The following is a 27,828-nucleotide window of genomic DNA, read 5'->3' on the forward strand; positions in this document are numbered from 1 at the left end:
CGAGCGAGACTGCGTCTTCCGCCACCGCTCTCGTCGAAAAAACAAAACAAAACCCCAACTACATTCAAAAAAAGGCAAACGGTGTCTTACTCGACCCGATATGTCTACGTCTTTCTAGAAGCGTCGCTACTTGTAACGAAACATTGACATATACAAGCGAGAGACCGCGGCAAATGCTTAGATAAGAAGGCTAACTCTTACTTTGAAGATACAATCATTTCTCATGCGGGAGTCCGATATATCCGGGGCGGGAGCAGCCGAGACGTTCACTGACAATCGGAAACTTAACTGCTTGTGGACACAAGTGAAAAAGTCAACCAAATATGGGTGGGTAAAAAAAAAAAAAAAAAAAAAAAAAAAAACCAACTTGGAAATATTGACTGTACTGCATCATACTAACACAAATACGTGTAAGTATGATGCAGTGCAGTGATAAGTCCACGGGGGAGGTAAGCATCTTTGGAGAAACGTTTGATTCCACTTCCAAGTTGAAATATTTTCACACCCTGCTGTGCCATACAATTTGTACGACCATAATTGACGGGAGGACATCGTTTTTGCTCTTCCCGTCAGGTTTTGCGATCGAGACGTTTTAACGCAGTCGGCTCAAGCCACCAGGTCCCTTTTTTTGGACCATTTGCATGGACTCCAATGGGCCGGCAGCCTTTTTGGTTTGGCGCGGGACTGCTTAATGGCATTTTTAACAAAGAGAGTTGAGACACACCAGGGGAGCTCGTTGCTAACAAAGACTTTATAAATTAATAAAAACATTCCCTTTAGTGTTTTGTTTTTCGTGACAGATTGTTCTCCACCCATCACACACACACACACACATGCAATGGCAATCATGTACAAAAATATTCCTTTTTTTTTACGCCTTCTGCGTTTCTCCTCCGAACAGAATAATTTGCTTTGTTATTTGCCTTACAAAATTTACACGCGCAGTTTTCGGGTGCCGACTGCCGCCAGGTTTTTGCATAGTTGCAAACTGGATGAAACATTTGATCGGGTGAGGAGTCAAACATGGCACGGGAACAAGAAGAAAAATCAACACCAAGCACACTTGGCGAGGAGACGAGTGCCTCCGCCTTGCACGCACACTTTGTTTTTGTTTGTTTTGAGAGTAAGATCCAACCTCCACTTAACATTTGCTTTTCACTTGATGGTTGAACATTAAAAGTGATGATGTCACGACGATGGGAGGAGGGACAAACGGCCTCCGGAACATCAATGGAGGAAGACAAAAGTCTCGTCGGCAAACATCCTTACGAGAGGAAGTCCTAAAAGCTCTCCTCCCTCCCCTTTTTCTTTGTTCACGGCCAAGTGCTCGGTGGCAAAACTTGTCGACGCGTGACACAAAAGACCAAAAGTGGGTGTTTGCGAGTGCCTTGTTGGCAGTTAGCACCAAATGCTTGCAGGATGGAGTCAAAAGACGCTGCAGAGGTTTTCTGTCCAAAACTCTTGGCTGATTGGCCGCCACTGGAGCATCCTCGCGCTCTCTTGGTCGCCATCGAGCAATCGACGTCTCTTCCCTGGTGTCTGGCCCTGCCCTCAGCCTCCTGAGCTCTTGGGCGCGTACTCCCGCAGAACGTCCTCCTCAACGCCTTCAAGACTCTGCGGGTCGACAGAGTCGAGCCCCTTTGTCTTTAGGCCATCCATTACTAGACATCTACTCTGACACCCCTCGACAGAGTGCAACCGGTCTCCATGTCTGCCCCTCGAAGAGCGTCTTCTCCTCTTGAGCCCTCAATGCGGAGGTCCGCTAGACCTCCACGCCCGTTGCTCGCAGTCCCTCCCTTTCCGCATGTATTCCAAGGCATCAACGTCTAGTCCTCCACTCCTCCACGTCCGGCCCTCCTCGGAAGCCGGTCTTAAGTGTCTACCTGCGGGCGGGCCCAGTTGAGGCCCACTTGATGGAGCGGAGCCCTCGGCGCGCGACCTTCGGGCATCTACTACTCCTCGGCGTCAGAGCGAGCGAAGGGCAAGGCGACGGCGTGCTCCTGGGCGAGGGCGGCGAGCTCCTTGAGGAACTCGCAAAAGATGACGGCGCAGTAGACGGCGTTCTTCACGCGCAGCGCCTCCGCCTGCTTCTCCAGATTGGACGCTCCGGCGCCGCCGCGGAACAGCGCGCTGTGCAGCGTCTGGCCGCCCACCCGCACGTGGGCCAGAGCCATCTGGGCGGCGTTGCGGGTCCGAGTGGGGCTGCCGGCGTGGCGGAGGATCAGCTCGCTGAGGGACGACTTGCGGCTCTTGACTGGCACCAGAGAAGAGCGGGCGGGAGTCAGCGCGAGAGGAAGTGACCGCGGCCGGCCGTTTGAAACCCGCGCTCACCTAGCGAATCCGAGCGCCGGAGGGGTGGGACGGCGCCGGGCGGCTCGCCGCAGTCCACCTTGGCGCGCGCCGCCAGGTACTGCTGGGCTTTCCTCAGCATGGCGGGGAAGTCCTCACGGGAGGCGGCGAAGGCTTCAATGCGGTTCTTCACCGAGCCCAGCACCTGGAGACGAAGGCGGCCGTTTTCGGCGTTTCAACTTGCCAGCGTAGACTCGACACGGCCGCCGTACGGTGGCGGTGACCGACTCGCCAAATTTCAAAACAAAAAGCGCTCAACGCCACTGCCCGCTAAAGTTTACCCCGAAGCTCGACAGAAAAACAAACGACCTATTGCGACGCTTAAAAAGCGGCGAAAGCCATGGGCTTGAAACTTCTGCTACCGCTTTACAGGACCTGAATGACGGATCGGTTCAGGTCCCGAAAGTAACGCCAACAGAATATCCAGCCGCTCGGTTCAAAGCAAACACGGTGAAGCGGCACCTAAGCTGTTGCGCCGCATGCAAATGGTGTCCACAAAATGCGCCAAACCAAAATCAAGCCGCCCCCGCCTGCGCCAAAAGTTTGTTCCGAACGCCGAACGCCGAGCCCCGCCACCGGGCGAGACTTCAGTCCAACCGGAGGCCGGGCAAGTGGTCTAGAGGGCGGCGGCTGACCTGGACGAGGGACTTGACGCTGGGCTGGAAGACCATATTGGTGTTGAGCAGGAAGGAGCGCAGTAGCGGCTGCGGGTAGCACGCCAGCCGCCCCAGCATGCCCGTCAGCAGGATGTTGACGTATAGCGAGTTGTGCAGCATGTTCTCCAGCTTGGCCAGCAGCACCGCCATCAGCGGACCTGGATGTCGGTGGCCAAAAGAGCGGCGGCAAATGACGGACTCGCTCTCGCATTTGAGCAAATGATGTCACGCGGGGGCCAGGAAACAGCCTGAGCTTCTTACCCGTGTACGGCTGACACGAGCCCTGAACCGGCGCGAGAGGTCTGGCGGGACTGCAGACGCCCCTTTCGGAACTTTCCCCCTTGACGTCGGCGCCGGCGGACGTTTTCTCCTGGGGGTCCTTATCCTGCCGGCGCCGGTCGCACGGGGACATCTCCAGGGCGCAAGGAGGAGGCGGCGACGGCGGCGGCGTCGCCCGGGCCTCCAACTCCTTCAGCTCCCCGGTGAAGGCCTCCATGCCGATAGCCTCAACGTCGGCGTGGTCGGGGGGCCGCGCCTCGCCGGGAGATTGCTCCAGAAGCTCCCGGATGAAGCTCTCCACCGTCGGTCCTCGCAGCCGGCCAGAGGCGTCGGCGGCATCGGCAGGATCGGCGCTCGGGCATCCGTTTCGATTGGCGTTCTCGTCCAAAAACTCCTCGTGGCCCGAGTGTCGCTTCGCCTTCTTGGCCTCCAGCTCTCTCCCGGGCCCCGCTGCTCCGTTGAACAAAGGCGCGCAGGAGGCGGCGGTGGGGTTGTCCGGCGCCGGCGGGGAAGCGGATTTTATGAGGAGTCGGTCGCACTGCTGCAAGCCGCGCTTCTTGGAGCGCGGCGTAAGGGGGGGGCAGTTGCTTTGGCCGATGGCGACTGCCCACTCGCCGCCGTCGCGCTCCGAGCCGCTCCGCTCGCGGCGCGCCTCTACCGCGTCGGCTCGCCGCTGCCCGCCGCCCCCCGGCTGGAGGCACGAGTGCTCGGGGTACACGGCCGTAGAGGGAGCGTACGCCGGAGGGCCCGGGGGCAGCGGCGCGGCGCTCGGGGAGGGCTTCTCGCCGTCGTAGGGCGCCGACCAGTCCCGACACGCCCAGGAGCAAAGCTCAATGCTTCGCCGGGCATCCTTCAGGTAATCCAGGTAGCCCGAATCCCAGGCCGCCATTTCAGGCCGCGGCCGGTACGCGGGGCTGTCGGGGGCGGCTGACCGCGGAGATTCCGAGCCGCCGGGGCCGGGGGGGGTCCCCGTCGGGGTCCCGCCGCTCTGCTGGCGGATGAAAAACGCCAAACGGGACGGCGTGCTGGGTCTGGGCGGCGCCGGGGTCTCCCCGTCCGCACTGTAGGCCGCCGCTGTGGACAGGAGGAAGCAAAAATGCAAGGTGCCACGTCTTACATTCCCGGGTGAAGCGTCCGCCGAGTCGACGGGGACTTTGGACCCCTGGGCATTCACCTTTGCCCCTGAAAGAGGGGTCCTCCTCCCGCACGGCCGGGGGCGCGGCCACAGCGCGGCAGCACTCGGGGATGAGCGACAGGAACTTGTCGGCGCACTTGCCGTACATGTCGGCTTCCCGGATGGCGCGGCGCTGGCTCAGCATGACGTGGTCGCACGGGAGCAGGTACCTGGAGGCCGGCGGAGCGGGTCACGGCCCCGTGACGAAGCTAATGTCACCCATCGATGGCGGGGGCGGGCGCACTCACCTGAGGACCAGCTGCAGCATGATGTCCTCGCAGTTGAACGACAGAAGAGTCCGGAACAGGCTCAGGGAGACCATGCAGAGCTGCCGCAAGCACAACAAGGCGCGCTTTCACTCACCACCCCCCAACAAACGTGGCGATTCTTCCCGCTGGCCAACATTCGTTCCTCCCTCCCTCCCTCTTTCAACTCATTTGGAATGTTGTTGTTTTTTTCCCCAATCTATCCAAAAACGTACGGATGACTGATTCTTCATAGTCAAATTTGAGGCTGAGATTAAAAAGAAATCAAGTCAAGAACAGGCGACATGATCAGGATATGCGCGCGTGCTCCCACCCTGGAGTTGCCGCCGATGCGCGTGAGCAGCGTGTCCAGAATGGAGTCGTCATCGAGGCGATGCAGCAGGATGAAGCGCAGGAAGGTCTTGAGCAGGGATGTCTCGCTCACGCTGCGCAGGAACAGGTCCAGGTAGGCCGTGCTGGCAATCATCTCATCCACCGACGACTACGCACACACAAAGTTACGCATGTCACAAATCGATCTCCTTCCAGCATCACCACGTCATTTTTTTTCCTCCCCCAAAACCAAAAGCTTTGAACGCCATTTTTCTTCTGAGGGTTGAATGAAGGTGGAACAAGCGTGAAACAAAGCGCAGCCTGAATTTGCAACAATTCATTTTGAGAAAGTGTGAAAATAAACACCGCTTGGTCTCGGTTCGTACCTTGTAGAGGGCGGGCGCCACCACGGAGACCAGGAAGCCGTTGTGCAGATAGTCCAGGAGCTGCGAGCGCACCATGGGGTGGGCCACCTGCACCACCGCGTTGCAGAACTCCAGCGAGTTCATGAACACCGCCAGCGACGACACCCCCATCCAGTCCTCGCGCCGCAAAGCGTGCCAGTCGTCCCCGTGCACCTCCATCTTGCGGGGCAGCGAGGAGTAGAGCGCGCTCAGGCCCGTCGCAAGCACCTGCCGCGGGGGGGGGAAAGCGCGCACTATCACTGATCAATCATTTGGTAGCTTGCCAATATGGCCTCTTCGCACCAAAATGGCGGAGGTCTTCTGTCGCTTTTGGAGGCCAAAGTACGTACGGGGCAAAAGTAGGAGTTGTGCGCGATGTAGCGCGCCACGGCGCGGTCGGCGGCCGAGGTGGCCATGACCAGCAGCAGGGCGTCCCGCGCCTGCTGTCCGACGGCGCCCTCGCGGTGGATGAAGGGCACCAGCAGGGAGAAGAGCGGCGGGGCGGAGGAGCCCCGCCGCGCCGGAGCCGCCCGCAACAAGGTCTCCAGCAGCGCCGGCTCGCGCGCCACCCGCACGCACACCTGATTGAGCAGCAGCACCAGGCTGTTCTCCAGCGCGGGGGGGCACCCGCGCTCCGAGTGGGCGCAGGCCGCCACCACCCTGAGCAGCGGGTGCAGGACGGCCGGCCGGCGCAGCAAGGCCTGCTGCGACTGGCCGATCAGCATCTCAAAGAGCTTGAGCAGCGCCCCCAGGCTGTCCGTGTCGGGATCGCCGCGCAGGTGCCACCGCAGGAGGCTTTCCAGGACCCGCTCGCGGACCACCAGCTGCAGTATGGGCCCCGCGCCTTCGCCGCCTTCGCCGCCGTCGTCGTCGTCGTCGCCGCCACCGCCGCCGCCTTGTGGGGGCCGCTCCTCGGCCAGGAGGCAGAACATCTGGTCTGTGTGGTTCCTCACGGCGATCAGGTCGTCGGTGGAGCGCGACAACTCGCTGTGGTCCAGCACGCGTGACACCTACAGAATACAAACGCCACCTTAGCGCAGCGCAGCACCCCCACACATGTCAAGACTCAGAGTAGATGGGAGAAGGAAGGGTCACCCTCTGCTGGAGGACCCGAGATACCGCCCCGGTGGGACAGGAAGAAACCATTTTGGAGATATAAATACACGCACACGCCGACCTCGCTATATACTTCAACTTTAATCTCCTTTTGATGACTTTTTGGTTTTTTTCTTCAGGAAATCTGCCCTGGAAACGACATTTTCTTTCTCTGCGCGTACATCAGCATGAAACGGGTGGTGGAGGCAGCGCAGCAGATGACTGCGCTTGATAATCAAGTGTTACTTCCTATGACGCTTCGGCAGCCTTCAACAAGATCAACGCGTCTCGTCTTGAGGGGGGGAAAAAAAAAACAACCTCACTTTTCATTTTTGAGCAAGGTCCATTTTATTGTCGAATAAACGCGACCCTATTCTCAAGAAAAAAAAAGAACAAGATTCGACTTGGAACTTTTGTCGACTCCATTCCTAATAAATGACTGGCATGGCAGAAAACGTTTTGCATGGTTTTGAATGCATTTCCCCCAAAGGACATGACTTGCTATCAAGACGGTTGGCGTCGAAGCACTCACTTGTCTCCAGTGGTTCTCAAAGACCATGAAGCAGGTCTCCGGGTCGGCGGTGCACGAAGGCGCCTCCTGGGGGGCGGCGCCCCGTCCCGGACGAGCAGCGGGGGTGCGTGGCGTCAACCTGCTGAGCCAGCTCATCTTCGGGCGACGATGACCCAGAAGCCGAAGGCTGCGCTATTTAAAGGCGAGGCGCGGGGCTGGGACGGGCCGGGGGCGGTGGGCGGTCGTGGGGTTGGTCGGCCGTCGTCACTCTCGCTCAGGGTTGAAAAGCAGGAAGTGCTGCGACGCCCTTGTCCGGTCGCAACCCGTCATCCGGTCTGCGGCCACGACCACTCCATGCTTGCTGTCGGTCCGAGAAAATCGTCGTCAGCGTCATCGTCATCAACAGCAGCAGCACATTTGTCAAGTTTGTCGCCCAGATTGAGAATAGCCAGATGAGGTGGCGCGGGCATCGGATCGGGATGCCTCCTGGACCCCTCCTGGTGTTCCGGGCACGCCCCACCGGGAGAATGCCTCGGGGACGACCCCGGGACAAACTGCGCAGGCCGTCTCCCAGCTGGCCGGGGAATACTCCCGGAAGAGCCGGCCGAATTAAGTGGCTGGGGAAGGGGGAAGCCCCGCCTTCCCCCTCAAGCAACTGCCCCTTCGACCCCAACTCGGATAAACCAAAGAAAACGGAGGCATTCGTAGAGACGCATTCCGGTCGTGGAGGCTAGCTGGTTGCATACCGTATGTATGAAAAATTGTATAATTTCAAAACTTTTTTTTTTAAAGTTCTCGGTCACAACTGCTATAACTACCATGATTGCAATATTGATCAAAATAATCACGATTATCAATCTGACGGTTAACCAGCAGCCCCAACCCCGTTTGCGTGTCAGGTGCCTCACCTTCCCACATGTCGGCGCCGCTCTCCCGCAATCACTCAGGCAACAGGCCGACGACATTTGATGCCTAATCTTAATCTTCTACTCAACGACTGTGCTGAGCGGTGCAATTCCGCCATCTTCTGGCGTATTGCTAAGTCATGACAGATTTGCTGGCCCACATGTTTTCAACACTCGCAAAACCCTTGGACCCCAGGGGACCAAAACGTCCGCGGCAGTACAAGAAGCGAAGGAGATCCCGGGCGGACCCGGCGGGCCGCCGTTCGCTCTGACAAAAGCGATTTCCAAAGATCGCAGGTGGACCGGCGGGCCGGACAAATCTCTGGCCACCTTTCAACTCCCAAGTCCTACCAGGTGTTGACATTCATTATCCACAAGTTAACTTTTAAACCGCTTTCATCTTACCTTTGAACGGGCAAGCTGAAGAATGCGTTCTAGTCCTCATGAGGACAAAAGTCAATCAATAAATCAATAAATCCATACATAAATAAATACTTACTGACTGCAAACGCGTCCGGCAACCGAAGCAGGACGAAGGCAAACTTTGACGGCCAAGTTGGACCAGCTTCCCGAGACGGACGGGCCACTTCCAAGACGCAACCTCCTTCAAGCCGGAGCGCAGGCGTGCACGCGGGGAGGCGAGCGCCGAGCCGACCGACGACCTTTGCACCCCAGGGTGGGGCCCAGCCGCTGCCGACACCGACACCAGGAACAAAACATCAATCGCCTTTCATGCCATTGCTACTTTTTTCTCCCGGACGAGACCATTTGCTTTTCAGCCAGACATAATACTACAAATATCGAATTGTAAGACGGACTTCTTTCTTGAAGAAAAATAAATAGACCAATAAAATAACTATCTTCAGATTTTTTAGGACGGGGGTTCAGAGGAGTCCGTCTTTATTTTCCTGAAAGTTCTGAGAGGGAAAAAACTTTTTTGTACAATTACAATTCATTTTCTTGAAGAAAAAAAAAACTTGTAGAAACATTTAAATATGTGAGCCAAGGCTAGGACTTCATTCTCCGCAAAATCTCTTTCTAAGATGCCAATCTCCTAAAACACAGGTGTCAAATTCAACTGTCAGCTGGCGAAGATGACACAAATAGGATTTCACTCAATAATGACGTTCAGCACTTATTAGAGGGTAACTCTGATACACTCCATTTTCAGATTGGATTACCTAAACTCGGCCTTTTTACTCCGGCCCTAATTTTGGACAATTAAAAAGACAATCAGTACCGATTATCGACTGATAGGACTTGCGTAGCGATTGACTTTTCAGTCCATATCGTCCGGGGTTGCGTGCAGAGTTTTGATTTCTTTCTTTGAGCATCGGCTCCGTCATTTGCGGATTTCACGGGTTGCGGGTTTGGTCCGGCCATCGCCGCCGCCCGCGCTGGAGCGGAGGCATCGCTAGCTGCTCGTCTGTCCTCTTCGGAAAGGCGCTCGGACTCTCCGGCGTCAGCTAGCATCGACGAACACTCAATTCTGGACCAACGACCGAATTCCTCCGCCGCTCGCGACGGCGAAAGCGAAGAGCGCGAGGCTTTATGAGCGACATTAAGACCGTCGTCGGCGCTAAGGTGAGGGGCAAACGTTTGCTGGCCTGGCTCACCTGGTGCCGCCGTCCGGTCGAGCGAAGGCTCGGCTAGCGGCTACGAGCGCCGCGACGTCAGCGCGGTGTCCGGCGGCGACTCGACGCGAGCGGCAAGGCGGCCCGCGGCGCCTCGGTGATGGGGCGGGCGGGGGAACCGACTAAGAGCGGGGCGAGAGAAAGGCGCCCCGTCGGGGCGGCGGCGCATCCCGTCGGCGACCAATGGAACGAACATGGCTGTCCATCAGCCAGTCACGCCGAGCGTCGTCCTCGGCCAGCCGCCATCTTGGCCGTCTGAGCGTGACACTGCCACTGAACCCGCCCGACGACGTGCTCGTGCACGTCAGCCCTGCGGACCGGGCACGAGCACGTGCCGCTTCTTCAACCCAGACGGAAAGGGGGGGGGGAATCGTGATTTTGCAGTAGCGTTGTTTTAAATGCAGTTTGAATGATGTCCAGTATGTAGAGTTGACGAAATATGTAATAGATACGCAAATAAAGATGCCTCGCCTGTTTCCCCTCTGAATTCGTTCTTTTTTCTGTTTTCCGGATTTTTCTATTCAGATCAGAGCGCGTTCGAAACAATATGCGCAATCATATATTTAGGGTTCGGAGAAACACAAGCGCATATTGCATTTACTTACTACTTTACTAAAAAATTTATTGTGGGGTGGGTTTTTTTTCTGTTTGCTTCTTCAGAGTATTTTTTGTATGAAAAAATACAATATCCTGAAAAAACAACAACATATTCAAAAAAAGAGAAATTTAACATTAATCACTCAGAAAAATCTAATGTCTTGATAACATTCATATTCTTTCTGAATAAAAATGTTTTTTCCTCAATGTTTTTTTTCCTTCCATAAAAGTTCATTTAAAAACAGTCTCCCAAAAATGAGAACTTGTATTTTTTTTTAGGTTTCAAAAACAAAACTTAGAAGAACAGAATGGTATTTTGTTGAGAGTTAAAGTTGAAATGACTAAGGCCATGGTGGGGAGAAAAGGGGAATCACAAAGCAAAACTTTCTTGACTTCCAAAAACCCCAAAAGGTCATCATCTTATGAAAGGTCATGATGCAAAGAGACACTGAAATCTGAAAACAAGAAGGGCTTCCCAGCGCCTCCTCAGATGTCCCGAAGGGGGATGAAGACACTCCCGGAGGAGACGGCAATGTTGTGCTGTCGTCCATAGTGACAAAAGCCTCTCTCGCTTGCACGCGCGCACGACCACGCACGCGTCCAGCACATTTGAAGCGACCATGAAGAGAGGTTCTGGTGGCCCGGCCTCCGCGTGGCTCCGTGCCCGGCAGAGGTCCAAGGTGGCCCACGACGAAGACGGCGACGTCGGCACCCGCCTCGGCCGAGATGGGACGGATCCCCGTGAGGCCCCCCCAACGTGAGTAGACCAACAACGAGACTTTTCAACGTCGGCGTGCGGTCTTCAACTCATTTCTCGAGCACTTTCGAAGCGCCGCTGTGTACAAACGGCTTCATGTGGAGCGAAAGCATGCATTGATAAGGAAGTTGGTAAAAAGCACAAAAACAGTCAAGCTAAACTCAAGTCTCACGCTGCAGCAAAAGCCAAAGAATGAAAATGAGCGTTCGGCACACATGGAGATTTTTCTTTTGAGACTGCCCCACTCGTTTCGGACCTTATGCTCGGGACAAAGCCGCTCCCGTCGGACATGAGGATCATCTTGTCGGGCAATTTGATGAGACGCAAGATTGTCGCGGGGGTTGCTGTCCTGGATCGGGACAAAGGCAGCCCGGTTGTCTGCATCGTGTGTCCCCAGACAGAGAAAGATGGAGCCGGTGCGCCCCGACTTCCGTTCCGGGTCCCGATGGTTCTGGACAACCGCATCAAACGGAGCCGATTTCAGAAGGGCGATTCAGTTGGGCGACGCCGAAGCGACGATGCGGCCGCCGATGAGGACAACGGCGTCCTGTCTTTCAGGACGATGTCACCTCAGATGATGCGTCCGAGCTTTGTGACACCGGGCGCCGACCGGACAAAATTTAGAGCGAGGCTCCGACGCCTCGGCGACAATCCCGACCGAGCGGACGACATGGACGCGGAGCACCGACGGGAGGCCGCGACGGGGGAGGTGGAGGCCCTGCGGCAGGAGAACCAAACCCTGAAGCAGCACATCGCGCTCCTGGAACTGCGCCACGTTTCCGAGCTGAGCGGCAAGGACGCCCTGCTGGCCAAAGTCCTGTGGAGGCGGCGAGCTCGAACCCGGGCCTTCGTGGACACCCTGCACCAGCTCACCCTGCGCGAGATGCAGCTGAAGGAGAGCGAGGAGCGCTGGAGCAAGCGCTACGACGCCCTGGAGCTGGGCCACCGCCGGCGGATGAGCGACTCGGAGGAGACCTGGAGGAAGAGGCTGGGGCAGCTGGAGATGGAGCTGCTGGTGGAGAGGAGGTGGAACCAGAGGATCGCTCGCCGACGGGACCGCGACGAGCCGCGGATTCGGGACGCCGACCGGGGCGGGGCGGCGGAGGAGAGGACGCGGGAGCGGTCGACGCCCGAGGAGCCGCTGACCGAGACGGCGAGCCGGGCCGAGAAGAAGAAGAGCAAAAACAACGGCAAGGGAAAACGATGGCGGAGGAAGAAGAAAAAGAGCCGGACGCGGGACTGAAAAAGGGCATTTGACTCGGTTTGGTCCTTGGACCTTGGTACTCATCCGGCCTCTGCTGTCGCTACAGGCCACGTTGGTTCCATTGCGCGCGATGTCATTTATTTGTTGGGAATTTTGGAGATGGATCCAAATCACTCATGAAACCCACCGGTGCTATTTTCGCGGAATCGGTGCGAGTGGCTTCTGTTGACCCCCCGGGACTTCCGTTCCGCCCGGCGTAGGCCGGGAATCCCCACCCAGCCTGTTGCCCGCGAGAACCAGATGAGTCTTCTCAAAAGATCTCACCCGTAATGGGACCTTGTGATTTTCTTGGAACGCGATGAATTGAAAATACGTTCAAATAAAGTGCTGCAGACTGATCGCGTTATCCGTTTCGGAGTTCTTGTGCGAAATCCATCACGTGCTCAAGACTTGGAGTTGCTGATAACCGAGTTGTATCAAACCCTTTGAAGCCAAGAAGTAGGTCCCACTTGTTCCAAAAGCTTCGCGACCCGCGCCATCGGCTACCCTTTGCCACGGCCGCCCCTGCCGAGAAGGAAGCGAGTTGAAGACCGAGGGGCTAAGCCTCGGGTCGGTTCATTGAAATTGCTCCTTTGTTTGCAGCCGGACGAGCCGGGTGGTGGACCCGGCCGAACACTTCTACTACGTTTGGCTGCAGCTCATGGTTCCGCCCGTGGTCTACAACTGGGTCGTCGTTATCCTCAGGTATGCGCCATCATCTCGACGCCTCCTTCACAGCTGCGCCACCGTTTAGAGTCGGTCCGAGCCGTTGTCACTTCGGAGTGACACCCAAATTGCCGTCCTGCCAGTGGAGCGCTTTGTGTTTGGTTTGACAGGACGTGCTTCCCCTCCATTGCCCTGGACTACCTGGCGGTGTGGCTCACCCTGGACTATGCGTCGGATCTGATGTACGCCGCCGACATGATCGTCGCCGTACGTTCCGGTAGGAATGATGGGTCGGCATCTGACTGTCGGACTCGTGTTTCTGGGCAACAAGGGAGCTCCGCATACTCCTCCTGCGGGTTGTTTGTATCGTGACGACCATTGAAAAAGCGGCCTGCGCGATGTCAGCAGCTTAGAGTGGCACCCTTGCAAAACATCGTAATATTTGTCGTACGTAAGGTCACGACGCTTTCGCGGCAACGTCCGGTCTCCAAACTCGCTATTTCTGGTTGGTCTTCGGTTGAATCCTGAATCCCGTAAGCGAGCGAGCGCATCTGGAGACTCCTTGAACAATGTCCTTCTGCCTGCCCTAACGTCGACTAGCTGATGGTGTTTCCAAAAAGAACGCTCAGGCAAACAGAAATAGTCGGACCGGCGGAAGCCAGAGCCCCGTCCGTGTCGTAAACCCCATCGCTTTGATGATGGAGGGTTGTGTACCGTCTCCAGGCTACCTGGAGCAGGGTGTCCTGATTACAGATCTGGGCCGTCTGAAGACTCGTTACCTTCGCTCCGGGGCTTTCTTCCGGGACCTGGCGTCCCTGCTGCCGACCGACTTGTTCTACCTGGTCTTCGGCATCCGGGCGGCCACGGTGCGGATCAACCGTCTGCTTCGCACGCCGAGACTCATCGAGGCCCTGGACCGCATGGAGACCAGGACCTCGTACCCCAACACCTTCCGCATCACCAAGCTGATGATCTACATCTTTGTGTTGATCCACTGGAACGCCTGCCTCTACTTTGCGCTCTCCGACTACATTGGCTTCGGGAGCGACGGCTGGGTTTACCCCAACATATCCGACCCGGTGTTTGCGTCCACCCGCCGCCAGTACTTCTACTGCTTCTGGTTCTCAGCCCAGATCTTCACCACTGTCGGAGACACGCCGCTGCCCCGTCGGGAAGAGGCCTTCCTGTTCATGATAGCCGACCTCCTCATCGCCGTGCTGGTCTTCGCCTCCATCGTGGGAAACGTGGGCAACGTCATCACCAACCTGAGGGACCGCGACAACGTCTTTTTTCCCGATCACGAGCTGGTAAGAGCGGTGGCGGAGGAGGTCGCATACGACGACGCCGTGACTTCAGACGCTCTCAGACTGCATGAACGTAGCCCGATTTCACAGCCGACAGACGAGTCGCGGACAAACGTGCCACCGAGGCCGTTGCCCGGACGCATCATAGCCCGCGTACTCAACGATTGGCCGCGAGGCGTCACGACGACACTCGCGCGCAATGAGGGATCAACGGCGGCGCGGCAGGAATGGCCCAAATTTCACCGCTCTCATCTGCCAAGGGCCGATTGACAAACCCGTCTTCATTCCTCTTTCTTTGCCACCGACGTACGGTCGAGCGACGGGCACAACCGTTGGGTGTCCCATCACTTGCGCTTCCTTCTGGGTGTCTTTAGGTGAAGGCCTTCCTGCGCAGCCACCGCATCAGCAAGGAGCTGCGGCAGCGCATTGACAACTGGTACCAGCACCTTCACATCAACAAGAAAATCATGCGCGAGAACGAGATTCTGCAGCAGTTACCGGTCCACCTCAGAACTGAGATCGCAGTCAGCGTCCACTTGCCGACCCTCTCCAAGGTCACCATCTTCCAGAGCTGCGAGAAGAGTCTCCTGGAGGAGCTGGTGCTCAAGCTAACGTCGCAGGTCAGCCAGAGGGTGTTTGCGGCATGGCGTGCGTTTGGGGTCTTACCCCCCTGCTCATGGGGGGAGCAGACCGGTTCGGGTCGTGCATGTTGATGTCAGAGGTGGCGACGCTTTCCGCGTCAGTATGCTATTCTAGGTGCGGTGTTGGGAGCGTTTGTTTTGATGTTAGCAGGTGTTGAGATTGCAGGAGTTGGGATGACAGAGGCGGTTGCGTGCGTGGTGCAGGTCTTCAGTCCGGGGGAGTACGTGTGCAGGAAGGGCGACGTGGGCCACGAGATGTACATCATCAAAGAAGGAAAGCTGGCCGTGGTGGCCGACGACGGCATCACCGAGTTTGCCGTGCTCGGCGAAGGGAACTTCTTTGGAGAAATCAGCATTCTTAACATCAAAGGTCAGGCCCTCCGCGGTCTCCGGCTTTTTGGCCACAGCCTTTTTAATCCCAATCTTCACACGGTAGGCAACAAGTCGGGCAATCGGCGCACCGCCAACATCCGAAGCATCGGCTACTCGGACCTGTTCAGCCTCTCCAAAGAGGACCTGACAGAAGTACTGTCCGAGTACCCGGCGGCCAAGCGCCACCTGGAGGAGAAGGGCCGCCAGATCCTCACCAAGATGGGCATGCTTGATGCCGGCGGGGCGGCGGCAGCGGGGGACGGCGCTCAGCAAGCGGAGACCAAGCTCGGCGGGCTGGCGAGCGTCCTGGACGCCCTGCAAACCAAACTGGCTCGCCTCATGGCGGAGGCCGAGTCCGTTAATTGCAAAATGGAGGCCCGCGTGGCTCTGCTGGAGCGGGAGCTGGAGGCCCGCCGCCGTCGGCCGGCAGAGGTGGCCGCCGCACAGGGAGAGCACCGCGGGGACGCCGTCGGCGAGAAGGCTGCGAACGAGCGAGAGGAGGCCGAAGGCGAGCAGGGCGAAGACCAACTCCGGGTCAGCGGCGGGCTGGATAAGGGTGACGGCGAGAGCACCGGGGACCGGGCGGAAAACCGTGATGGGGGTGACCCAAAAAAACTCACCGTGTGACGCTTTCGTTTCAAAGACACCTCACGTGCTCTTCTACTCCATGCAAGCTTAGACATACTAAACTGTCGAAACAATCAAAATCCAAGGAGAAAGAGGCCTTCGGCTCTTCTTGTCTTCCTCCTCTGGGGAGGCTGACCAAAACCTGATTCACCTGGAGACCACCTACAGGCCACTTGGAATACCAAGCAGCCATCTTCAGGGCAGCGGTGACAGTTTGACCTCAAGCTACAGCCCAGTAACTGGTTTGTGATTTGCAAAAAAATAAAATCAACTCAACTCAACTGTATTTATATGTCGTTTATGTCACGTTACAATGTGAAAGTGAGGCTTTTTCCTGTTGTGACAGCAATGTAAGAATAGCCTGGCAAGCCAAGCACTGAAAAGGGCGCCCCCTCAGCTCAGGTTCAAAAAGAGGCGGGCACGCAATTTGGTTCATTTGGTGTGACGTACACACGAGCAACGTCACTCGAGTCCTGGGGGGCGGAAGTCCATCGTCGTTCAAAATGGAGAGATGATATTTTGTTTACATCAGTCAGCGTCAAATCAGTTTTAAATAACCAGAATCACATCACCGATGAAAGCCCAGCAGCTTCTAGCACTGGAAGCATTTATTATTTTTTGATCACTCTTCGCTGATTGGTTCTTTTCTCTGTCAGTTGACTCAGGTTTGCCTCGTCTCGGCAATGCGTTTGACGAGATTCTAACCGAACTCAATCGCTCGTACAGCAACGAGGCTGGATTTCCTGCAGAGCAATTTCTCAAAAAGGTGGCCCTTTAAAATGACGTCACTCTCCCCCGGAAGCGCACGTGCACCTAGCCCCGCCCCTCGGCCGCTCCTTCTGTCTCGCCCGAGTAACTGGCTGTGACAGATACGGACCGACTGGAGCCCAACTAGCACTCCAGCGCTTCAGTCCCTCCAGGCCGCCCGCGGCTCCGTTTCATGGCGCCCCGCCGCCGCCGCTGACGCACATGGACAGTGGTGAAGAGAAGCCCGCCGCCGCCATCTACGCCATGGAGAACAAACCCATCGTCACATGTGAGCGCCGCTCTCTTGGCGGGCGGCTGAGCCGCAGCGTTAGCACTAGCCTTAGCATTCATTAGCGCCGACGACTGGAGCGTTCGCGCCTCGAGCCGTGTCGATTTTTCGCGAGGCCTATCGGCGGGACTCGAACACCGACCCCGACTCTGCGTCGCGGGTGTCGAGTCCGCTCTTGCCGCCCTGGTGCCTTAGCTGGCTAGCGAGCAAGGTAGCTAGTTAACAGCACCCGGGCGAACGGCCCTTTACGTGTCCGGGTGAGCTGTTGTGCTGGACGCGAAAGGTTTCGGCATTGTTTCCAGACGCCAAGCATGACAGAAGGGTTAACTTGTTTGGGTCGCCGACTGTCAGTTTCTCGTGGCGCGTGCGCTCTGTCGTCCCTGCTTTCAGGGCGAGCGTGCCATTTCGGCTCTCTTCCGCCCTCTGCTGTTGAATGAAACTGCCGTCAAAGTGCCCCGGAGCTGGCGTCGCCGATGCCACGCTCCCCCAGTTTTGTGGCTCTGCTCTCGTAACATCGGAAGCCAAAGTTAAGGTTTTAAATTACGGCTTTCAAGCCTCGGTGAGGATTTCAAGTTAGGGACTCGAGTTCAAGTGCCGGCGTCAAGTATTGCGCCAGTGTTTGGAATGCCGATGAATGTTGCCCTTGTGGTCCCGGCAGGTGCCGGGGACCAGGCCTTGTTCACGTCTCTCTACACCTCCCTGGCTCAGCAGCTTCCCCGGGAGCCCATGGAGTGGAGGAGGTCAGTCCCGACCACGCTATCGCATCACATCACATTTCCATTTGGTAAGGGGGAGGAGTTCACTGGATAAAACGCGATTAGATGAGATGAACCGGAGGAGGCGAGCGGTTAAAAAAATGTATTTGGCATCTTTTGGTCACGACCCACGTCTCGTGACCATAGTGCTCACGGGCCGGGTGGGAACTTGGATCGAGCGGTCGATTGAGAGCTTTGTCTTTGGCCTCAGCTCCTTTTCCACCATGAGAGACTGATACAATTCCCCCCCCCCCCCTAAAAAAAGAAGAAAAAAAGTGCTCTCCCCAATGCGTTTTCTGCATCAGTGAAAGGCGGATTGTCGCCGTTTGTGGGCTTGGACTGTCTAATTGACACGTTCCTTTCGATTGAAAATATTCCCCCAAAATTAATCTTGAGTCAGATAAGATGGCCGAAAGGTTGAGGTTTCCACTTTGTGTGTGTGTGTGTGTGGAGGACGTACGGGCGCGCTCCAAAGATGATCCACCTGGAGGCCAACTTTGTCCAGTTTAAGGAGGAGCTGCTGCCCAAGGACGGCACCAAGGCGCTGCTCACCTTCCCCTTCCTGCACATCTACTGGACCGACTGCTGCGTGAGTGCCGCCCGAAAATGCATTTGCGTGGTGAGGCCTCCTCCACATTGGCGGCGGCGCTTGACGCGCAGGACTCGGAGGCGTACCGGAGCTCGGTGAAGGAGGACGTGAGCCGATGGCAGAGCAGCTTGCGGAGTCACGGCTCGGCCGACTGGCTCATCATCGTGGTGGACGGCGGCGACGCCCGCAAAAAGAACAAGAGCAACATCCTGCCCCGCTCGTCCATCGTCGACAAGATCCGCGGCGACTTTTGCAACAAGCAGAACGACAGGTCGGCTAGCTCAAAGGGCCCCTTTCCTGCCCCTGCTGCGGTCGTGCGCGTTGTCACCTTGAATAAGTGGCACCCCCCTCCCCACCCCCTCCCCTCCCGACAGGTGCGTGGTGCTGTCGGACCCGCTGAAGGACTCGTCGCGCTCTCAGGAGTCGTGGAACTCTCTGCTGCTCAAGCTGAGGACGCTCCTGCTCATGTCGTTCACCAAGAACCTGGGACGCTTCGAGGACGACATGCGCACCCTCAGGGAGAAACGCACCCAGCCCGGATGGAGCTTCTGCGAATACTTCATGGTCCAGGTGCAGTAGAGCTTCAAGCCTGCCCGCCACTTCTCTCGCCTCCTAACCCTGACTGCAAATTCAACTCGGCGCTCGCTAGAACTCTCTCGCGTTTTATTTTGCATCCCGTTGATTGATGATGATGTCATCCATCGATCGGCAACCGATTGAAAGCGCAACTTGAAACCGGCGAGCCGGCTGGATTTCGGAAGCGGCTGTGCCATGTGGTTTGATTGGCGCCGTTGCCGTCGTTGCGCAGGAGGAGCTGGCGTTCGTCTTTGAGATGTTGCAACAGTTCGAAGACGCGCTGGTGCAGTACGACGAGCTGGACGCGCTCTTCACGCAGTACGTCCTCAACTTCGGAGCCGGAGGTACGTGGGCTTCCGGTCGGTCGCGAGGCTTCGGGAGTCCCACTGGGCTTAGGAGTCTTCATTTGGGCTTTGAAGTCAGCGCGGGGCTTTCGATCCCTTTCGATCCGCCGAGCGATCGTGAAGCGCGCGAAGGAGGTCGGGCGCGCCACCTCGGGGGCTAGCGTCACCAGCGCCTCCCCCTGCTCGCCCCTCAGACGCGGCCAAGTGGCTGGGCTCCTTCTGCTCGCCGGTGCTCAACTGGAGCGGTCTGCTGCTGCGCCGTCCCATCGACATGGAGAAGCGCAACGGCATCCAGCGCGGCTCGGCCAGCCTCCTGGACATGCGCAGCTACCTCTTCTCCCGCCAGTGCACGCTGCTCATCTTCCTGCAGAGGCCCTGGGAGGTCACCCAGCGGGCCCTGGAGCTGCTGCACAATTGCGTCCAGGAGCTGCGGCTGCTGGAGGTGCGAGGTTGGCCGCGCCCGTTCCGGCTGCGCCCGCTTCGGTTGGACGCGCCCGTTCCAGCTGCGGCAAACGGCTGCGCCTCTCGCCTCGCAGGTGCCGGTGCTGGAGGGGGCGCTGGACTGCTGGGTGTTCCTCAGCTGCCTGGAGGTTCTGCACCGCATCGAGAGCTGCTGCGACCGGGCGCAGCTGGCCGCCAACAGCTCGCACACCGTGGGATTGTGGGCCTACGCCACCGACAAGGTCAATGGCCCACCTGGAATTGGGCTCTCCGCCCCCGCCGGCGCGGCCCCGAACGTCCTCGAAGCCTCTGATTTCCCCGCTGTCCTTGTGCGCAGCTGAAGTCTCTGGGTCAACTGTGCGGGCTGGTGTCCCGCACGGGTCCAACCTCGGAAGACTTGAACAGGACGGTGGACCTGCTGGCCGGTCTGGGGGACGAGCGGCCAGAAACTGGTAGGCGGCGGGGTCAACTCCAGCCCGTGAGCATTGAGAATGCATTCGTGGAGGTGGGGGGGGGCTAACTGTTGCGGCAAAGTTTGCTCTTGTGAAATCGGCTGGCCCTTTGGATTCCAATTCATATTGACAAAAGAATCGACGGATCCATTCCGAGTATGATAAGTGAGCAGGTGTAAAACGGAGAAATGTGCAGCTTGACTCCCAGATGCTTGAAACGGGAAGGGGCGGCATCCGACTCTGACGGCAAAGTCGCAACTTGATTCGGACTCACTTGAGCGGGTCGCCGTTTTCCACGCGGCGGCCGTCGATTCCCTTCGTGATGTCACTTTGTGTTTGTGTTCCGCCAGCGAGCAGTCTGCAGAGTCCCTACAAGAAGCTGAAAGAGGCCCTGTCGTCCGTGGAAGCTTTTGAAAGGCATTACCTGGTAAGTCGGACTGTGGGCGCTGGCGCGACTTCTCCCGACCCGCCTCCCCGCCTTCCCATCAGGAGCTGTGCCAGGCGGCCATGGAGATGTACCGCGCCATCGGGAGACTGCGCTCCGCCCGACTGCTGGGAAAAAGTCTGGCCGAATTTTACATGTGAGCACGCGCAACCATGATGATCGGGGGGGGGGGGGGGGTCATACCTTCGCATCTCTGCTAACGTGTCCCTTCATGTGTGTGTGTTTTCACCTTGTGCATCTTGCACGGCACCGCGTTCCAGGAGCAAGGGCCAACCCGAGCGAGCCGAGGCGCTGCTGGCCGAGGCTCTGCGTTCGTACGTCAGCGAGGGCTGGAGCTTTCCGGTCACACACACCAGGAAACAGATGGGCGAGTGCCAGAAGCTGCTGGGGCGAAGCGTGGAGTATCCTCCTCTTGGCCGTCGCCGTCGCGCGAGCCTTCCGTGAAGCAGAGGAGGGCCGCGCACGCCGGATCGCGAAAAAAAAAAAGAAAAAGACGGACCAGGCGCTAGGCCGTAAGTGTCATCTGGAATCGGACAAGAATCCTCACCTCCTCCGCGATCGAGGTCGTGCCGGAGAAGCGCTCCCCTCCGTGGCTTCAGGAAGGGTCCCGTTACACATGTGCTTTATCTTCACCACTCGGAATGGTTGGAGTCAAAAAAGCAAACACCCCTACCCCCCCAACAAAATCAAGTGATTGCATGCAATGTGGGTACTGTGGAGTCCCATGGCGTTTCCTTCACCGCCGTCCCGCGCCAGCTCCCTGCAGACCAGCGCCTTGCTGGCGGGCGACGCCAACCTGAGCGCGGAGGAGCGGACGCGCTTCTGCCGCGACGTCCTCGACTACGCCGGGGAGCCCGTCGAGCAGGGTAAGCGGCGCCCGCGCGGCTTTTTTTTTTTCGAGACCGACGCCCACGTCGCCCGCTCTGTCTGCGCAGGGGGGGCGGCCTCGCTGGACATGGGCGCCTTGGCTCGGCTCACGCGGATCCGATTCATGCCGGACGGCGCCAGCGTGCACACGGGCGCCGCCTTGCAGGTGAGCTTCGGTTTCACGTGGAAAAATGGCAAGCGGGTCCCATCCCTCCGGGGAAGCCACGTCGGCTCCTCGGCGCGCAAGCGGGCGCTTCATGTTCCTTTTTTTTTTCATCGGCCAAGCGTGTTGCGGGCGTTGTCGCGCGCAGGTGGAGCTGACGCTGCATTGCCTGATGCCCGTGGCCGTGCGCGCGGACGAGCTGGCCGTGGGCATCCACCTGGACGCCGAGCACGCCTCCAAGGGGGCCGGCCAGGGGCGCGGCCTCCCCGGGACGGTGGACTTTGAGGCGTCCGCCTCCCCGACGGGGCGCCCGGCCTCCCTGAGCGCCGGCCCCCCACCGGAGATGGACGAGGCGCACGACCGCAGCCCTTCGGACGATTCGCTCAGCTCGGCGGGCGTGGTGTGCAAGAACGCCCACCTGGTCATACGCCGCCACGACGGCGGCTCGCCTCAGGACGCCTCCCGGACCCCCCGCGGCCACGCGGGCCCCACGGGCGCCGCGCCCGCGACGCCCGTGGCCCTGAAGGAGGGCGCGCGGATGCTGACGGGGCGGCGGATCGCGCTGGAGCCCGGGGACAACCGCGTTGTCCTCACCGCACCCGTGAGACGCCGCGACCGTCCGCCTTCGTCTTTGTCTTTTGTGGAGTGACGCCGGCGTGTTTTCCGCAGAGCGACGAGCCGGGCACCTACACGCTGCGGCGGCTGTCCGTCACGTTGGCCAACGTCAACTTTGTCCTGCCCCACATCTACCCCTCGGTGCAGTACCACGTCTACTCTCAGGAACCGCAGCTCAGCGTGCAGCCGCTCGCAGGTGAGCGGCGGGATCCCGACCTTCTCGCGTGGTCTTGCGCCGTGTGCCCGTCCCCCTTTTTGCGTCGTTCACGGGATGCCGACGGCAATCGGTCTCTCGCATCTTCTCCTTTCCGTGCCTTCAGAGCCGCTGCTGGCCGGCCTCCCGCAGACGGTGAAGTTCACCCTGCTGACGGGCCACTACGCCGTGAGGAAGGGCGACGCCCTGCAGCTCAGCAACAGCGACGGCATGCCGGTTCTGGCCAACGCCGGCTGCAGCGCGCGCATCAGCAACAGCGGCGCCGGTACGCAGACGCCGCCGCGCCCGAGCGTGCCGAGCGCGCTCTCGAGGTTAACCGTGGCGCCCCCCCTTGCGTGCGGACAGCGGTGTCGGAGAGCACGCTGTCGGTGCAGTCGTCGGACAAGGTGACCAGCATCAGCCTGCCGCCCGCCCCTCCCTACCACGCGCTGGAGTTCCACCTGGAGGTCCTGTGCCTCATCCCGCCGGGGCCGGAGCGGCCCGCCGACGAGAGGCTGACCAACGGCGAGATCCGACACCGGCCGCGCAGCTACAGTCACCCCGACACGGCCATGAGCGCCATCGATCAGAGGGTGAGGACCGCCCGCGCGGCCGGCCGCCGACCTCCGCTGACCTCTCCCGCGCTCCGTCCCCAGATGTCCATCGACTGTCCGTGGTCCATCTACTCCACCCTGCTGACCCTCACCTTCCACATCCCCTTCAAGACGGAGCACTCGCTGCTGTCCGCCGGAAACAGGTTGGAGCCCCGTGCCCAACGCCGGCGGGAGCCTCCTTTTTGCGCCGGCTTTCCGCCTCGCCATATCTGGAGGAGCGGACAAATTCTCGCAATTTTTTTTTTTAAACACAGGAAGTTCATCCGGGTGTGTGTGCACAACGTGTCGGATTCTGACTTCACCTTGGCCCACGTCAAACTCGAGGAGAGAAACGTGCCGGGGCAAGACGGGCGGCGGCGGGCCTCTCTGGAGATGCGCTCCCTCAACGCCGGCGCCGAGCAGGTGAGCGTCTTTCTGCCGTCAGCAACTGGCCTCTTCTCGATGCCAAACGCCGCTTTGCATCTCCAAAAGCACGCTTGTTGAGCCTTGAGTGTTCGGTCACGACAAGTCAAGTCATTGCCAACACTGTCAATGTATGTGGCGTGGGGGGTTCCAACTCTTGAGAAAAAATAGCTTTCGACTTGAATATGCGGCCACAAGCCAAATCGCCGACGATGGAATAACGGCCGACTCACCCTCGCGCGCGCGTGCGGGTAGTTGTTGTGCAGCAAGCGGAGTGCGCATTGTCTGTGGGAGGCCACGTGCAAGGAGGATCTGCCGTCCAGTCTGGAGTGCGTCTTCTCGGCGAGCTTCCGGCCCCGCCGGCCCCACCACGCCGCCGCCTTCCAGCTCTTCCACTACCACTTCCTGTTGGACAAAGTGCCGGTGAGTCACACGGGAGGGTGGGGGGGGGACGAACGCTCGCCTGGCCCCCCCATGCAATTCATGCCCCTTTTGTGCCTGTGACCCGGCAGACCTTGTACAGCGTGAGAGCCAACATGCTTCCGCTGGCGGGCGAGCGTCATTGCCGCTCCGGCTCCCTCTGCGGTCTGGAGGTGGTGATCGCGCGCCTGGCCGAGCCCGCCGAGGGCCGGACGGACGCCGACGACGGTGGCGGAACGGACGCCGATGGCCTCGGGGCCAGCAAAGTCCTGTACGAAGGTATGATGATCGCTCGCGCGCCGGCGCCGCGCGCGTACCCTCCGGACTGAGGAAAAGCAAATGATTGCGCCAAAGTGCTCGGATTGTCGGCGCGTGACCACATCAAGTTAGCGACCATAGGCTAATTTTTAACAACCAAAAGACGCGAGACGGCATTGAGCTCCGCAGGCATGAAATGCGCCGCGGCTTTCATCCGGTTGCCGGCTTCGGAGCTTTCCTTCACGCGATGCCGCTTGGTCAACTATGAACCCAAAGATTTGTGCCCGCCCTTGTCGTGGACTGTTTTGGGTTGTTTTTTTTTTTTTTTGCTCATTGTGGATGACAAGTTGAAAATAGCAACATTTCACCAGACCTGAGGCGAGTACAAAGTTTGGTGAGTTTTTGTGCATGTTTAAGCTCTCGCAAATGTGCATCAAAATAATAAGCGAGGACAAAGACTGCGTCCTCATTTCTTGGCCTACTTTAGGGATCTCGCAGCTGACGGTTGCGAAATCATTTTGAACGCCGTGTATTTGGATTTCTGTGCGTGTGCGCGAGCAGTGGCAGACAGCAGCAGTAACTGGGCAGTGTGCGGTCGGAGTTCCGGCCTGGTGTCGATGCCGCCGTCCGGCAGTTGGGCGCACAAAGTCCACATCGAGGTCATGCCGCTGTTCGCCGGCCATCTCCCCTTCCCCAAGATCAAAGTCCTCAAGTATCTTCCTCACAACATCAACGCCCTCCAGCCAGACGCCGGTCAGTACCGTGCGCCTCGTCGCGCGCGCACACGCAAATCACCTGCGCTCTAGGGGTTGAGTCGAGCTCATCAAAGTATGTTTGTAGTACTTTAACGTCAAGAGAGATAGAAAAAGAGGAAGCGGGCGGAAGTTTGTTGCTGAGTGCCTTGCGTCCCCCCCCGATCTCCTCAGACAGCCAGGTGGAGAACGACAGCCTGTCTCTCCTGGACAAGACTTTGGACGACGCCACGGCGGACACGGCCAGCGTGCGCAGTCGCGGCAGCGTCCAATCGCTGGGCGAGCAGCAGCACAGGGGCGTGGCCCTGCCCCGCCTGGACCCCTTCAGTCCCGGTCAAGTCTTCAACCACAGCCACGCTCGACAAGTCCTGGTCCTGCCCGCCAACGACGACCACATTGTGGAGGTCCATGCCACGTGACCGCGCCCTGACCGCAGGTAACACCCCCCCCCCCCCCCCCCAAAAAAAAAGAGTGGCACGCGACTTGAGCTTCAGGAAAGAAGACTTTGTACAGGCAGGCCCGGAAGGGGATACAGTACACATACATGCCAACAAGAAACATGGACCGAGGCGCTGTGCGTGCGCCTGCTCGTTGGCTGGCGGTGGTCAGCGGGCATTCACTCAGTTCATGTGCTCATTCTTTGACCTACAGCAAACATGCTCGCATGTGTATAGTGTAAATGTTAAAAAAAAAAAAGCTATTTGATTGACAGTCGTATTATTAATAAAATTCTCAAATGCGTGGCAGGTGTGGCTCATTCACAACTCATTGACTCTCGTTACAAGTTTGACATGAGCGTTAGTTTCGGTGCTTCCGCTTTTGGATCGAAAGCGTGACTCGGGTTGATTGATTGGAAGTACAATTGGAAATATTTGTAGCCGAGGTCACGTCAGAAACCGCGTCATGGGTTTTTGAAGTAAAAGTCAAGTCCCCGGGTCCTCTCCGATCATCGAGGTCTCGGGGAGGGGCTCGCAGCGGGGTCTCTCTCTTGTTAAAGGAAATGCTGGTGGGACCCTCAAACCGCAGCTCGACGGCCCGCTTCAGGTGGAGCTGGGGGGTCCGAGGTTTGCGTGGAGATCTCCCATTGCCACAGGGCCTCCTGATAACGGTGACAATTTTGTCCCAACGCGGCGGTTGGTCTGACTGCGGGCAAGGTTCCAGGGGCCTCCCTCGCAAAAGTACAAAAACCGACGAGAAGGGTGGTCCCAGTTCCCCGGGCTGCCGTCTGCACCAGAGGGCGGGAAATAAAGACAAAGACAAAGAAACAAAGACGAGAAAAAAAAGCTCATGGCAATTTATCGAAATGCGCTTGACCCGGATGGGGGGCGGGGGGCTTCAGAAAATGGATGGACAGACGGATATGATGACAACTTGTTCAGTCATTTTTCATGTCGAGACTCATACACTGAACCAATGCAAAAATGTGATCTGTGAGACAATTCAACGGAGACCCATTCTCCTACATTTTGATCAATGGGACGCAAGCAATTGACCGGGTCACAAACAACAGACAAGTGGACATTTGCGCGGATGTGAAAAATAATTTGCCACTTATTTGGAGAAATGGCAAACTATTTTTTGATGTACACGTGACACAGTGATGTGAAAAAAAATAGTTGTTTTAAGAATTTAAATTCTGATTTGAGAATTTCACCAAAGAAACTGAAGAACAGGAATTAATCCCGTCAGAGGGGGAAAAAACCGTAATGTATGCTGACCAAAATGGTTTATACTGCTTCACTACAAAACTACGTATAAATGATGACCGACTGAAAGATAAGAAAACTACAACAATAAGAAGACAACATTTAGTTCCTGTTGTCTTACAATGTAGCGCTTCTTGTGAAAGCCGAAAGCAAACGATGAGACGGAACCAAACTGTGACCCGGAAGTCGTTCGAACGATTGTCCGGGGTAATCCCGATAATTAATTTTTTTCCCATGCTAGCAATATCGTATTTAAACCGAGACTCCTCAAATTATCTCGAAAGGGGAAAATAAATGAAACATGTTTTTTTTTCTAACTGCCTTTGTCGGCACTGACGGCAACCTGACCCGGAAGCTAATCGAGCCACAGACCTTCATGAGCTACCGTCGGTGTGTTTCCTCTCTGGTCGAGTGGTGAAAAGAAAAGCCACAAACTTGATGTTTTCAACCGCAATTAAACAGGCAAAAGCCAAAGAAGGTGACAGAAGACGAGGGGTTTGTATCTAAAGAAGAATTGAAAAGAAAGGTGAGTCGCTGCGAGCGAGACCGTTTTGGCGCCGCGAGCCTTAGCCTGCTAGCTTGAGCAGCGGCCAACACACGGCCGCGAAACGCCCAAAATCAAACGAGAACAAAAGTTGTTGCCCATTGAGTCGCAATCGCCATATTTGATATGCGGCTCCGTGTTTCCTGTCTCGATAAGTCACGTCAGATCGTGTCTTTCAGAAATGGAGCTTCCAAGCGCAAGTCCTGCTCACAAACGACACAGTGGTAAGTGGATTGTCGTGGCCGGACGGCCAACCGTGAATAACCTTTGCTGCAGCACACCGGTCGGCATCGCGTATGTGTGTCGAATGGCTTGGCGCGAGACCAGCGGCGGTCAACTCCGCTAATCCCAGTATAATTTCCCCGGATTTGCAAGCCTGTTGGACCTGTTGGGCTCACTCTGGAGCCCCGTATAGTCTTATGGACATTTTGGGCACAGTGTACTGTATTAGAGGTGTGATGGCTACTCCATAAATGTGTGTGTGTGTGTGTGTGTCTGACCTCAGCAGAGTCTGAAGAGGACACTGCGCCCCAGCAGGATTCCTCCGTTCCTGAGAGCCCGAAGAGAGGCGCAGGAGGAAATGGCGATGCCGGCGGCAGCGACAGTGGCGGCAGCAGCAGCAGTAGTAGCAGCGAGGATGAAGATCACGTCGCCTTGAGGAAGATCCGGAGCAGCGTGGCTCACATCACGGTGCGCGGGGCTGCCCCGCGGCAGAGCATTTTCATTGTCACCGCCGTTTTTCCTGCCACCGTGAAATTTTCATTTCAAATGCCAACTGCGAGGGTTCCCGCGCATCTCAAAAACGTCTGCACAGGTGTGACCTCGTGGGTGGGGGCGGGACTTATGATGCAGTCGCCGATCGTC

General features: G+C 57.7%; 4 protein-coding genes across 9 annotated transcripts in view; 3 read left to right on the top strand and 1 right to left on the bottom strand.

Annotated features, from left to right (window-relative positions):
* Window positions 1-27,828, top strand: part of cwc22 (CWC22 spliceosome associated protein homolog) — a 48,066-nt gene that overhangs the window by 13,736 nt on the left and 6,502 nt on the right. The window contains exons 1-3 of one of the 3 annotated variants that reach the window (XM_052082004.1): window positions 26,647-26,946; window positions 27,144-27,188; window positions 27,473-27,654. In XM_052082004.1, coding sequence (XP_051937964.1) covers window positions 27,146-27,188; window positions 27,473-27,654 — 225 coding nt within the window. In that variant the 5' untranslated portion in view covers window positions 26,647-26,946; window positions 27,144-27,145. Of the gene's footprint in view, window positions 1-26,646; window positions 26,947-27,143; window positions 27,189-27,469; window positions 27,655-27,828 lie in introns of those variants that run through there. The other 2 variants (XM_052082003.1, XM_052082005.1) reach the window with 2 other exon arrangements.
* fhip1b (FHF complex subunit HOOK interacting protein 1B) lies at window positions 734-9,872 on the bottom strand. Of its 4 annotated transcripts, none has more exons than XM_052081992.1 (12): window positions 9,568-9,872; window positions 8,451-8,641; window positions 7,068-7,407; window positions 5,791-6,450; window positions 5,423-5,668; window positions 5,038-5,205; window positions 4,707-4,786; window positions 4,459-4,628; window positions 3,267-4,358; window positions 2,985-3,163; window positions 2,332-2,494; window positions 734-2,254 (listed from the first exon to the last, which is right to left on the bottom strand). In XM_052081992.1, the coding sequence occupies exons 3-12, from the start codon at window positions 7,200-7,202 to the stop codon at window positions 1,953-1,955; spliced, it is 3,195 nt and encodes a 1,064-aa protein (XP_051937952.1). In that variant the 5' UTR covers window positions 7,203-7,407; window positions 8,451-8,641; window positions 9,568-9,872; the 3' UTR covers window positions 734-1,952. The 4 variants fall into 4 exon arrangements, with proteins under 4 accessions (XP_051937952.1, XP_051937954.1, XP_051937953.1 ...); XM_052081994.1 differs by having other exon boundaries at window positions 8,451-9,460; XM_052081993.1 differs by having other exon boundaries at window positions 9,192-9,872.
* Window positions 10,428-15,918, top strand: cnga4 (cyclic nucleotide gated channel subunit alpha 4). Its single transcript, XM_052082014.1, has 7 exons — window positions 10,428-10,939; window positions 12,786-12,887; window positions 13,019-13,125; window positions 13,572-14,155; window positions 14,527-14,772; window positions 14,998-15,163; window positions 15,230-15,918. Exons 1-7 carry the CDS (start codon window positions 10,803-10,805, stop codon window positions 15,790-15,792), a joined length of 1,905 nt encoding a protein of 634 aa, XP_051937974.1. The 5' UTR covers window positions 10,428-10,802; the 3' UTR covers window positions 15,793-15,918.
* Window positions 16,434-25,160, top strand: trappc10 (trafficking protein particle complex subunit 10). The gene is made up of 24 exons (XM_052081984.1): window positions 16,434-16,828; window positions 17,487-17,568; window positions 18,037-18,172; window positions 18,244-18,443; window positions 18,547-18,742; window positions 18,981-19,092; window positions 19,287-19,534; window positions 19,629-19,775; window positions 19,871-19,985; window positions 20,336-20,412; window positions 20,475-20,566; window positions 20,691-20,831; window positions 21,187-21,296; window positions 21,366-21,463; window positions 21,609-22,061; window positions 22,130-22,271; window positions 22,396-22,554; window positions 22,635-22,861; window positions 22,925-23,025; window positions 23,137-23,284; window positions 23,540-23,707; window positions 23,797-23,983; window positions 24,524-24,715; window positions 24,889-25,160. The coding sequence occupies exons 1-24, from the start codon at window positions 16,762-16,764 to the stop codon at window positions 25,131-25,133; spliced, it is 3,843 nt and encodes a 1,280-aa protein (XP_051937944.1). The 5' UTR covers window positions 16,434-16,761; the 3' UTR covers window positions 25,134-25,160.

The sequence above is a fragment of the Hippocampus zosterae genome, chromosome 12, assembly GCF_025434085.1.
Source record: "Hippocampus zosterae strain Florida chromosome 12, ASM2543408v3, whole genome shotgun sequence".
NCBI lineage: Eukaryota > Metazoa > Chordata > Actinopteri > Syngnathiformes > Syngnathidae > Hippocampus > Hippocampus zosterae.

Bases quoted from the DNA above. Each gene is read 5' to 3' on its own strand.
- trappc10 (XM_052081984.1), top strand. From the start codon at position 16,762: ATGGACAGTGGTGAAGAGAAGCCCGCCGCCGCCATCTACGCCATGGAG. The intron at 18,444-18,546 runs GTCGGCTAGCTC...CCCTCCCGACAG, and splicing joins TGCAACAAGCAGAACGACAG to GTGCGTGGTGCTGTCGGACC. The intron at 22,555-22,634 runs GTACGCAGACGC...GCGTGCGGACAG, and splicing joins CATCAGCAACAGCGGCGCCG to CGGTGTCGGAGAGCACGCTG.
- cnga4 (XM_052082014.1), top strand. From the start codon at position 10,803: ATGAAGAGAGGTTCTGGTGGCCCGGCCTCCGCGTGGCTCCGTGCCCGG. The intron at 10,940-12,785 runs GTGAGTAGACCA...CTTTGTTTGCAG, and splicing joins CCCCGTGAGGCCCCCCCAAC to CCGGACGAGCCGGGTGGTGG. The intron at 13,126-13,571 runs GTAGGAATGATG...TACCGTCTCCAG, and splicing joins GATCGTCGCCGTACGTTCCG to GCTACCTGGAGCAGGGTGTC.
- fhip1b (XM_052081992.1), bottom strand. From the start codon at position 7,202: ATGAGCTGGCTCAGCAGGTTGACGCCACGCACCCCCGCTGCTCGTCCG. The intron at 4,629-4,706 runs GTGAGTGCGCCC...GCCGGCCTCCAG, and splicing joins ATGCTGCAGCTGGTCCTCAG to GTACCTGCTCCCGTGCGACC. The intron at 4,359-4,458 runs GTGAATGCCCAG...TCCTGTCCACAG, and splicing joins CCCCTCTTTCAGGGGCAAAG to CGGCGGCCTACAGTGCGGAC.